The sequence below is a fragment of the Dama dama genome, chromosome 30, assembly GCF_033118175.1.
Source record: "Dama dama isolate Ldn47 chromosome 30, ASM3311817v1, whole genome shotgun sequence".
In the NCBI taxonomy this organism is placed as follows: Eukaryota; Metazoa; Chordata; class Mammalia; order Artiodactyla; family Cervidae; genus Dama; species Dama dama.
In genome coordinates, this window is record NC_083710.1 from 32,355,760 (window position 1) to 32,368,315 (window position 12,556).

The window sequence follows — 12,556 nt, forward strand, 5'->3', positions numbered from 1 at the left end:
GATCTGGTCATCAGTGGTACCATTTATTCAGAAGAATCTCAAAAAGTTTTTGAATGGAAGTTGCTTCATCTTTTCTCAGTTCCTTTAATTCTTATACACAAAGATCCCACAAACAGACAATTGAGGACCTACTCATATTATTTCAGCACTTCAAACCAATAGGCATTTGTTGAATGGTTACTATACACTGTCACTATAAAAGCTGCAGGACTCAGTTCCTAGGTTCACATCCCTGCATCCTCCTTGAGGAAGTTCATCTACACGCCATGGTGAGTCCTCAGCCCTTAGCTTTGTACATTTTGAAATAAATAGAAACCAGTATATAATACATATTACATACTTGATCAAACTGGGGGTCTTCTCCACGTTGTAGCGATTTTGTCAATGGCTTTTCCTGGAAAGAAAAACATGTAAGAAAAATTACCAGAGGCTCTTAAATATTTCAAAAGAAAGGCCATTATTGTTAAATTTTTTCTCATCTATTTCTTCCTTTATGGGAGAAAGAGATGACAGTTTTCAAATAAGAAACTCTTCTTTATTATTCAAACCTTAAAGTAGAGTGTTTGATCACCACCACCAGGATTTTTGCTATTCATCTTCACATATTTGACCAAGACATTCAAATCTGAAGTAGTAATTGGCCCTCTGTACTTCAATGAAAATCACATGATAAAAACTAGGGAATTTGTCTGAAATTTTAGTACCTGTCTCAGAACTTCACAGATAATAAAAGTTGAAAGTGATACACCATTTCAGGTCCCAAGATTTAGAAACAAAATACATTAAGTCCCCTACGTACAAATGAGTTCCATCCCAAAAGAGCATTCATAAATTCAATAAAGTTAGCCTAGGTACCCAACTAACATAATCAGCTATATAGTACTGTACTGTAATAGGTTTATAATACTTGTCATGCAAATAACATGTACATAAAAAACAAACAGAAAACAAAGGAACCATTTTAAATCTTACATAACCTTGAAAAGTACAGTATTACAGTACACCAGCTGGTGTATAAGGGCATGTTCACATGTTTGAAAGTTTGTATGTAGGGGACTTACCATAGGCCTAACTATTGGTCTGGTGTTTAGGGACAGCCTACCAATCACACAGTTACTAGGTGTAACTGCTGAATTTTGAGCGTGATCTTTTGACTTGTAACACATCCAAATCTCAGCAAAAATAATCTGGGTGGTGACAAAGGTCTACACAAACAAATTTTCCTAACTGTGATGTCTTTGTTTACATTAGGAAGACTTCACTGACCTTTCAGGAGGGCATTTTATAACTATTTATCCTTATCGTTCTTTGATACGTATGGAAGCTAACGCTGACCCAAATTTGGTTTAAGATTAGAAACCATGTAAAAAGTTATATGTAAAAAAATAAAGCTTTACGTGAGCCAATGTAGATGTTCTAGAAAGAGTCCATTCACATTTTGCCGACCACATGGACCCTTTCCTTGTCTCATTTCTCCAGTCTTCTCCCCCACTGAAGACGATACACACCTAAGGCAGATGTGTGCCCCCCCTCAGCCCCCAGGGTCTCTGTTCCTAAAAAGATGGGCTCAGTCTGGGTATATGATGCTTAACTGAGAACAGTGTGAATTAACTGCTGTCTCATTTGCAAAATACACAGCTTCAAAATGCAGACTCATCAACAATGAAGAGACTGCTGTGTTCTTAAGGGCTAACAAACATTTTCTCTTCAGAGTATATTATCTTGAACACACAGGTGGAAGAGCAGATATCAAAATGTAACTGAGAACAAAGAAGAACAAATAAAGAAGAGACAGAGTCAGTTGATTGTATGAGAGCACAAATTCAGCAAATAAATGGTGAAGCATTTCCTATGTTTCAATGTCATCCGAAGTCCTTTGTAAAACAAAATACAAATGTGAAACCAGAGAAGTGAAAACAGGTGGGGCCAGGTCCCACAGACATCTTTGGAACAAACCCAGTAGAAACATTTCTATTCCTTGTTTTATTTACTCATCACTCAACAGTAATCGAGGGCTCAGGAGGTGTCAAGTGAGACTTAGTGGGGAATGCTGACCAGCACCGTGTTCCTGCCAGCGCGGCTAAGAAGCTGAAATGCTGAGTATTACCTAGACTTGTTCACTAGTCAAATCTCAGCCCACTGTCACTTCCTCAGGGAAGCCTGTCACTGAGTCCTCTCCTCACACCTGCTCTACACCCCCACATCCCTGCAAAGCTCTGCATATGTGCCCTTTCATAGCACTTACCAGAGAGTAAACTCACATCACATGTATCAACAGAATTGCACTGTACAAACACGCATCCAAGAGTGGTCAGCCGATGGCCACCCCTAGTGACTATTATAAGCTGCAGAAATGCAGGACCCTCTCTTTTTCCCAGCACTTAAAGTCACAGGGCAGGGCGTGGCTTGGCAATGGCTAAACAAATGCCAAATTACTCATATCTCTAGGCTGATGACGCCCAGTTTCTCCAACTGAGAGATCCTCTTGCTGGCATGTGTCTGTTTTGTTGTGATAAACTTTTTAACATACTTTTCACTGTGGCAAAATACATATGACACAAGATTGACCATTTTAATGATTTTTAAGGGTACAATTCTGCAACAGTAAGTGTTGTTCAATCTTTACCACTATTTTGAGGACTGCTTTAAATGTCAGAAATTTTTAAGAAATTCTCAACCACAAAAGACTTACACTCCAAACATAGAAGACAGTTATTCTGTTAAGTTACTGCTATACTCCTAAGTCAAGTCCATTAGCCCATTACTTGAATTCCATGCCCCAGTAAAACAACATATCTTTATACTGAGTTCTCCCAAACTGTTCTTACAGAACTATGCTGTCTTAATCATATTCTTTGAAGACTTAGTTTAAATGTCACTTCCAGGATTAAGCTACTCCCTACTTTCCTCAAGTAGAGTCATCTGTTCATTGTCACGTGGCACTTGGTTTGCATCTATTCTTGCCAGCATTTCCAGTCTTGTAACTTATCCGTCTCCCTACGCTCTTAGTACACAGCTGAAACTTTTTATTAGGGTTTCTGAGATGAATACAGTTATCCCCAGGTGGTACAGTATTAAAACAGTCTGCCTGGCAGTGCAGGAGATGCAGGTTCAATCCCTGAAGATCCCTTTGAGTAGGAAATGTCAACCTGCTCCAGTATTCTTGCCTGGAAAATTCCACGGACAGAGGAGCCTGGCGGGCTACAGTCCACGGGGTCACAAAGAGTCCGACACGACTGAACACACACACACACTTCTATTAGATGACTGTATCCTTATGCATTTGGAAAGATTTCTTTGGACACAGAGAATCAAGTTTACCTTTTAACATTCCCGAAGTTATCTTTGCATCAGCATAGATTTTATCAGTGTCAAGAGGTTAAAAAGTAGACCTGGGGGAGACAGTTTCATACTGGCTAAAAAGTACAGGGAAAAGGAAGAAAGAAAAAGGGAAGAAAGGAAGGGAGAGGAGAATGAAAGCGAGAAGGGAAACAAACTTGCTCAAGCTCAGAAGAGAGTCATCTGAACACAGAGCCTTCCGATAGGCTCATGTCCACTTGAGAAGAGAGAACTGCAGAGGCATGGTTCTGCTTAAGATTCTCCTGCAGTTCAGCACACGCCCTCTAAGGTCTGTAAGAATCCAAGGTGTACACAGTCAAGACCAAGTGGTTCTCAAAGAGCAACAAATAAGCAGTAAAGTGAGACTGTGCTTAGCTGCTCAGTTGTGTCCAACTCTTTGCAACCCCATGGACTGTAGACCTCCAGGCTCCTCTTTCCATGGGGTTCTCCAGGCAAGAATACTGGAGTGGGTTGCCATTTCCTCCTCCAGGGGATCTTCCCAACCCAGGGATTGAACCCACGTCTCCTGCATGGCAGGCAGAAAAACGAGATTAACACAGAATAAACAACAGGTACTTAAAGAACAAGTAGAAACTGACTATGATGGAGGAGGCTCAAAATAATAGTCTCATTTGTCCAGTAAGAACAGTGTGCTTTGTATGCTTTTAAAAATTGTCTTTGTTCTGTATTTTAGTGCAAATTTACTTATTTACTAAAGGTTCATTAATTGAATTGAATGACACTTTTGTTTTTCAAAAATCATTGTAAAAAACCCAAAACTTTGGTGGTGACAAATCCCAGAAAATTCTTAGTGGTCCAAAGCTGGGAGACCTTAGCCTATAACTTGACCTTTCCCAGAAGCTCCAGCTCACTGGGTTGACAGTGAACAGAAGGGCTGAACAAACCCAAAACATCAAGAGACTTAGCACTGAACATGAGGGATTGCAGACAGGACAAAGAGAACAAAATGGATGCTGTCCCTCCTAATGGAAGCAAACACTATGAAACAGTCTTGACCAAAACAAAACAAACAAACAAAAATCCTGAACCTAACCAAGTCTTTAGATACATTTCCAATTTTTAGGAAATACAGGAGTTAGGGAAGGAGTAAGAGGAATATGTTACACTAAATCACAGGGATGCAATCAGCAAGATCCAGATGGAAAGAAACGGAAATAAAGAAAGACACTGCTTCAGTAAAAAGATGTAAAGCGAAATGGAGGTGGAGCCTATTGATTTTTTTTAAAAAGGCTATTACACTATGTGGATCTGATCTGGATTTTGATGCAAATAATCCTTTAAGAGAAAGTACAAGATTCATAAGACCATTGGTGATTTGAACACATTAGATATGATAGGATGATTTTAACTTTTTAGATATTGTTTAAAAAAATTGTTTAAAAATGGTCTCGTTTATAAAAGAATCAATCTTTTAGAGATACACTTAGAGACTGAATGAAATGGTTTCTAGCGTTTCCTGAAAATACTACTGGGGAGAGGTGCTGGGGATGTAACAAATGGGCCATGAGTGGGTAACTGCTGAGATGATCACAGTGTTCATTACACAGTCTTTCCACTTTAGTCCATGTTTGAAATTTTCCATAAAAAAACAAAAACTAAAAACAGGGTATCATGATGTATCACTTAGGTTATCATTAAATTTTTTTTCAATAATGTCTCACTTTCTAAGATGGAATAAGGCACTTAAAACTGGTTTTGACAGCACTATCCAACTCTGTGTGTGTGCTGTGTGTGGTCAGTCGTGTCTGACTCTTTGCGACCCCATGGACTATAGCCCGCCAGGCTCCTCTGTCTACGGGATTGTTCAGGCAAGCATACTGGAGTGGGTTGCCATTTCCTTCTCCAGGGGATCTTCCCAACCCAGGGATCAAACCCTAGTCTTCTGCGTCTCCTGCACTGGTAGGCAGATTCTTTACCACTGCACCATCTGGGAAGCAACTCTATCTTTTCCTAATGGAGCTACAGAAGGAAACCCCCTCCATTTCTTCCCATTTCTAGGCAGGATCTGGGTGGCAAGCATCTCGCCTGCCATGTGAAAAAGCAAGCTGCCCCTCTCAGCCTGCACTGTGGGCTTTTCTTCAAGTTTGCTTCCCTTGAATCAAAGAGCACTGCTGTCCTGACCCATCCAAGAGGGATTTTGCCTGTCATGAAGGAACCAGTAGGGGTTTTGAGCACTTCCAAAGGAAAAGAGAAAAGTCCCTGTTTGTGCTTCTCACACCTCAGGATGTTCCAACCTCTCCCTCTCTTAAGAAAACACAAACTCTAAAAGCTCTCTGTGTCCATACCTACCTAAAAAGGCCACTGACTTCTACCTCCATTTCCAAGCAATTTCAGTGCATGCTAACTACATTTTCATTTTACAGTCTTTCCACACTGGACCTCTGTAATATGTAAGTAAGAGAAAAGATGGCAAGCAGTGCCATGGACACGGCAGTGAGACAAGCCTAGAGTCTCCTTTATCAAAACATGGTTTATTTCGGGGATACAAGGGGCTTATTTAGTAAATAACTTTCTACTTCTGAACTTTTAGTGGCCCCCAAAAATCCCCAATGTGCCCCACATAGGTAGGACTTCACTACTTTCAAATGTTACCAATTATTACTAATCTTCAGAGAGATTTCAGTAAACACATCACTCAGCAATGCCACTGGAGTTAATATGAACGTATTAAATTTGTTAAATATATCACCAACCTTGCTTATGAGATGATATTTTAACGTCTTTTAATTATTATGTAACAGTTCAGTGCATGGACTGTGGATTGTGAGAGATTTGACTTTGACTCCGAGGTACTTCAGTGGATCTCACTTAACTTCTCTAAGCGTCACTTAACTTTTAGGTAATTAAGGATACATAATGCCAACCTACCTCATAGAAATGCAAGATGAATGACACAGAATACTCAATAATTGAGAGTTATTACTACTATTAAAATTCCTTTCAATACCATTATTACTAGAACTAGATAAAATTAAGATGTGTAACCTCTTTCATATTGTACAGGAGCTGAAACTAAGTTCCACGTCTTTTCCTGGGGCAACACCCACCCCACTAACATTAATTAAACCTTTAATTTTAGCTTCCTGGAAGCTTCCAAGTATAACTAGAAAGCTGCATCACAAAAAAGAGAAAAGAAACATTATAAAGGGTAATTTCCCCTTTCTCTTAAAAAAATATAACGTTGTTAAAACTTTAATGCTCATTATGTAATTAGAGGAACCCTTGTAATCATAGGATGCTTCCCTGGTGGCTCAGAGGGTAAAGCATCTGCCTGCAGTGCGGGAGGCCTGGGTTAAATTCCTGGGTCAGGAAGATCCCCTGGAGAAGGAAATGGCAACCCACTCTAGTACCCTTGGAAAATCCCATGGATGGAGAAGCCTGGTATGCTACAGTCCATGGGGTTGCAAAGAGTTGGACACGACTGAGTGACTTCACTTTACAAAAACAACCAAATTTTAAAAAAAGAACAACAAACACCAAACTTCTCCAGTCTTGAAGCTGCAGTATGTTTGTATAACAACACATTTATGCATCACTGACTTAGGATTTTGATGTCACCATCAGTGAGATTTTATAATACACATGTATGTTCTTCCATGATAGCTTGGTTGGTAAAGAATCCGCCTGCAATGCAGGAGACCCCAGTTCAATTCCTGGGTCAGGAAGATCTGCAGAGAAGGGATAGGTTACCCACTTCAGGATTCTGGGGCTTCCCTTGTGGCTCAGCTGGTAAGGAATTCACCCACAAATGCAAGAGACCTGGGTTCAATCTCTGGGTTGGGAAAATCCCCTGAAGAAGGGAAAGGCTACCCACTCCAGTATTCTGGCCTGGAGAATTCCAAATGGGTCACAAAGAGTCGGACACAACTGAGCAACTTTCACTTTTACCAGTGACATACTATTTTTGGGGGGCTCCAAAATCACTGCAGATAGTGACTGCAGCCATGAAATTAAAAGATGCTTGCTCCTTGAAAGAAAAGTCATGATCAACCTAGACAGCATATTAATAAGCAGAGACATTACTTTGCCAACAAAGGTCCATCCAGTCAGAGCTATGGTTTTTCCAGTAGTCATGTATGGATGTGAGAGTTGGACTATAAAGAAATCTGAGCGCCGAAGAATTGATGCTTTTGAACTGTGGTGTTGGGGAAGACTCTTGAGAGTGCCTTGGACAGCAAGGAGATCCAACCAGTCCATCCTAAAGGAGATCAGCCCCGAATATTCATTGTAAGAACTGATGCTGAAGCTGAAGCTCTACTACTTTGGCCACCTGATGTGAAGAACTGACTCACTGAAAAAGACCCTGATGCTGGGAAAGATTGAAGGAGGGAGAAAGGGATGACAGAGGATGAGACGGTTGGATGGCATCACCAACTCAATGGACATGAATTTGTGTAAACTCCAGGAGTTGGTGATGGACAGGGAGGCCTGGCATGCTGCAGTCCATGGGGTTGAAAAGAGTTGGACACAACTGAGCAACTGAACTGAACTGACTGAAGTGGTTAACAGAAAATTTTCAGAGTTGAACTTCTGCAGCTGGGATCTCTCTCCTTTACCAGAACATGGGATGGGGGGGCAGTGATGAGCAGTGAGCTGGCCCCTTCAGAGAAGAGAATGCCGCTCAAGCATTTCATCCAGAGCCACCACCCACAGCGGCAGGCACCCTCCTCAGGCCAAACCAAAGAAAACGGGGTTCAAGACATCCTCATGTCCGACACGCTTTTTTTTTTTTTCCATCAGATATTATTTGTGCCAACTTTGACCCAACCTTGAAAACAGACCTAAGGCGTAATCCCAAGAAGGCCCAGTTCAGAATATTGGCCATTTCTCCCACAGAAGTCTCTCCCTACTTGAGGGGCAATCAGGAATCCAGAGCTTGGAGTAACCTTGAAGATAACCTCTGTATCTTGATGCCTGCAGGGATCACTGAACTTCTAGTGGAAGACTCAGCCCTCAGTTCATCCGCAGGTAAAAATGAGCATTACTTCATGCCAACCTGACTAGCTTTCTAGTAAGAATTCATGAGCACTAATTAAAACCATCCAGATCTAACGGAAGAAGGGGCTTCAGTTCAGTTCAGTTGCTCAGTCGTGACCAACTCTTTGTGACCCCATGGACTGCAGCACGTCAGGCCTCCCTGTCCATTTCCAACTCCTGGAGTTTACTCAAACTCATGTCTATTGAGTCGGTGATGCCATACAACCACCTAATCCTCTGTTGTCCCCTTCTCCTCCCGCCTTCAATCTTTCCCAACATCAGGGTCTTTTCCAGTGAGTCAGTTCTTCTCATCAGGTGGCCAAAGGATTGAAGTTTCAGCTTCAGCATCAGTCCTTTCAATGAATATTCAGGACTGATTTCCTTTAGGATGGACTGGTTGGATCTCCTTGCTGTCCAAGGGACTCTCAAGAGTCTTCTCCAACACCACAGTTCAAAAGCATCAATTCTTTGGCACTCGGCTTTCTTTATAGTCCAACTCTCACATCCATACATGACTACTGGAAAAACCATGGCTAAACGGACCTTGTTGGTAATGTCTGTGCCTTTTAATATGTTGTCTAGGTTGGTCATAACTTTTCTTCCAAGGAGCAAGAGTCTTTCAATTTCATGGCTGCAGTCAATTAAAAGACACTTGCTCCTTGGAAGAAAAGAAGGGGCTTACAAGAACAGATAAAACTGGACTCTTCTTTCATTCTATTCAGCTACAGAATGGATTTCTTGAAACAAGACAATACATGCTGATTCTTACCCAGAATATTGAGAAAAATCCTGAGATCAAGAAAATAATGGAGAGTATATCAAATCAGCTACCAGTACCAGCAAGTAATGTCGGCCCACTCCAGTATTCTTGCCTGGAGAATCCCACGGACAGAGGAGCCTGATGGACTACACTCCATAGCATCCCAAAGAGTTGGACAGAACTGATCAACTAACACTTCCACTTTTCACCAGCAAGTAAGATGCTGCCTGGTACCCTGGGATGTGAAATGAGAAGGTGGATTCAAATCTGGAGGAATATTTTGGCATTTGTTCTAAAAATTAAAAAACTCTTGAGAGAATCTGTCCTATTTGCAGCTGGCTTTGCACATTTCAGAGAGGCCAATTTCTCCACCAAACCTAACAGTTTCTAGGACAAATCCATTATTTGAACACTGGAAGGGAAACCTCAATTAAATTTGGCTACAAAGTTAATATTCATTTTAATTGAACAAAAGAGAAGCTCCCATAGGCATTTTTTTTTTTTTTTTTAAACTACGGCAGCTACCAAGAAATTTAAGATGCTACCTTCTTTGATCTTTTTCTGGCTTACATTCTATTTTGTTGGTATTTTGAATTTTTTTGTCCCAACATATCCCAACTGTGCAGGGGCTTCCCAGGTGGCACAGTGGTAAAGAACCTGCCTGCCAATGCAGGAGACGTGGGTTCAATCCCTGTGTTGGGAAGATCCCTTGGAATAGGAAATGGCAGCCCACTCCAGTGTTCTTGCCTGGAAAAGCCCAAGGACAGAGGAACCTGGCAGGCTGTAGTCCATGGGGTCACAAAGAGTCAGACACGACTGAGCACATACGTACATCCCAACTGTGCATGCCACGTCCACTGAGTGGACCTTTACACGTGGATGCATCTTTCCCTGCCTCCTCTGGGGCCTTGCACCATCAGTCAGCTCCTTACTCCCCAAAGGCCAGTCTCCCTTGCCCTGCTCTCCTGGCTCTTGTGCTCACTTGGAACTTTTCATCTTAAAGGAGAACTTTCACCTCCGCCTCTGGCTACTGCTTTCTCTCTACTCCTTTCTCATTCTTAGTTCTCCAGTGAGTGGTCTACACTTTCAGTCTTCCTTTCCTCTCCAACTCTTCCTTCAACCACCTGCAATCTGACCTGTGTCACCACTAAAAACAGTGCCCCTACAAGCCCAGTGACTTCCCAAACAACAAATCTGGTGGCCATCTCTCAGCACTTTTCTTTTTGAAATTCTTAGCTGCAGTGAAACACTATTGATGATTCCTTTTTCTACCCAAATCCTTCCGTCCCCCACTTTTTCTCCTCCGAATTCTTTAGATATCCTTTCTCTGTGTCCCTCACAGGCTGGTCTTTCTCCTCAAATGTTTACATTAACCAGGGATGCTGCTGAGGATGTGAAATCAATCATATTCTGATTTATCTTCTGATAAGACTATGGTTTTTCCAGTTGTCACATATGGATATGATAGTTGGATCATAAAGAAAGCTGAGTGCCAAAGAACTGATGCTTTCAAATTATGATGCTGGAGAAGACTCTGCAAGGAGATCAAACCGGTCAATCCTAAAGGAAATCAACCCTGAATATTCACTGGAAGGACTGATGCTGAAGTTCCAATACTTTGGCCACCTGATGCGAAGAGCCGACTCACTGGAAAAGACTGAAAGCAAAAGGAGAAGAGGGCAGCAGAGGACGAGGTGGTTAAATAGTATCACTGACTCAATGAATGTGAATTTGAGTTAACTCCGGGCGATAGTAGAAAACAGAGGAGTCTGGCATGCGGCAGTCCATGGTGTCACAAAGACCCGGACATGACTTAGCGTCTGAACACCACCACCACTACATCACACACACACATACCCTCCTCAGATTAACCAAACCACCTCTTGTAAAAAAAATTGTACCTGTAGTACAAGGTTCATTTACTTCACCACACTTTCCCTGATCACTCCTATAAGATGTGACAGAGGTTTCACTCTTACATAGCTCTTTTGCTATTCTTTAGTCTTAAGTATCTAACAAAAGCCATCCTGGTTATTCTCATACATTTCCCTTTTCAAGTCGACTAGAGCCTAAACTTTGAAGTCAATCAAACCAGGATTTGAATCAGGATATTAAACCCAATTACACCACCTTTGGTACATCTTACTAAATCTCCCAAGTTCAGCTTCTCTGACCAAAAAACCATGGAGGCTATGAGTATAGCGGTTAACAGCAAGGCTCCAGGAGATGGATGGTCTGTGCTGAGTCCCAGTCCCATCATGTACTATGTGACTTTTGACAAGTTGCTTCCTTGTATGTGAAGTGGGGCATGAGAGTACCTACTGATCCCATGATGCTAATGTGAAAATCAGGTGAGTTGATGTGATTCAAGTATTTAAGAACAGTGCCTGCAGTCAGGTGGTACTATACAGAAGGGTGAATTATTATTATTATTGCCTACGTGCTAGGGTTAAGGTTAAAATTAGTGCATCTGAAACATGACAGGAAAGCCCCAAAATGGTTGTTATTCTTATAAAAACCTGTCTTATTCCTCTTTGTATAATGCATAGTCTCAAGTACAATCACTTGCACTTGGAAGTTAAAAAGCACTGTCTGTCTGTCTGTAAGCTACTATCACAACATCTTATATAATATACATTAGTATAATTGTTTACATGATCTGTGAAAATCAAGACTTGTGCTGGTTACTCAAAAATACAGAAAACAAACTTATGGTTACCAAAACAAGAAGGGAGGAGGGGATAATAAAAGCTTGGGATTGGCAGATATACTTTACTATATGTATTAAATAATGCAGATAAAAACACAAGGGTCAAAAAAAAACAAAAACACAAGAGTCTACTGTATAGCACACGGAACTATATTCAGTATCTTATAATAAGCTATAATGGGAAAGAACCTTAAAAAGAATAAGGAAGAAAAAAAAGACCTGCGTTGGTCAAAACTGTACTCAAACACTCTGTTTTGACCCAAAGACCATTTAAAGGTAACTAAGTATTAATAAGCACATTGTGGTTGGTGTTCGCTCAACTGTGTCCAACTCTTTACAGTATATACGTTAAATGGAATTCTACTCAACAACGAAGATGAGTGAGTTACTGATGAATAATAAATGGATACTGCCTCAAATGTACTATGCTCAGTGAAAAGCAGGCACAAAAGAGTACACCGTATGTGGCTTCCATTTATATAAAAGTCTAGAAACTGGGAATGAACCTCCACATAGATCAATAGTTGCTCGAGGCCCCGGGGGTGGTGGGGGGGGGGGCGGGTTATGGGCCTGCACAGGGCCTCAGCAAACTCCTAAGGATTATGGAAACATTCTGTATCTGGATGGTGGCGATGCTGACATGGGTGTGCAAATTTGTCCAAATTCATCAAATCATAGATTTTAATCCCCTATAGATTATTGTATATAAATTGTAATTTAATGATACTGACTTAAAGTAAACCTCTTCA

At 41.2% G+C, this 12,556-nt stretch overlaps 1 protein-coding gene across 4 annotated transcripts in view; it reads right to left on the reverse strand.

Moving 5' to 3' along the window:
• Positions 1 to 12,556, reverse strand: part of FRY (FRY microtubule binding protein) — a 425,432-nt gene that overhangs the window by 165,726 nt on the left and 247,150 nt on the right. For all 4 annotated transcript variants that reach the window (XM_061133663.1, XM_061133660.1, XM_061133661.1 and 1 more), the window contains one exon: positions 341 to 394. In XM_061133663.1, coding sequence (XP_060989646.1) covers positions 341 to 394 — 54 coding nt within the window. The remainder of the gene's footprint in view (positions 1 to 340; positions 395 to 12,556) is intronic.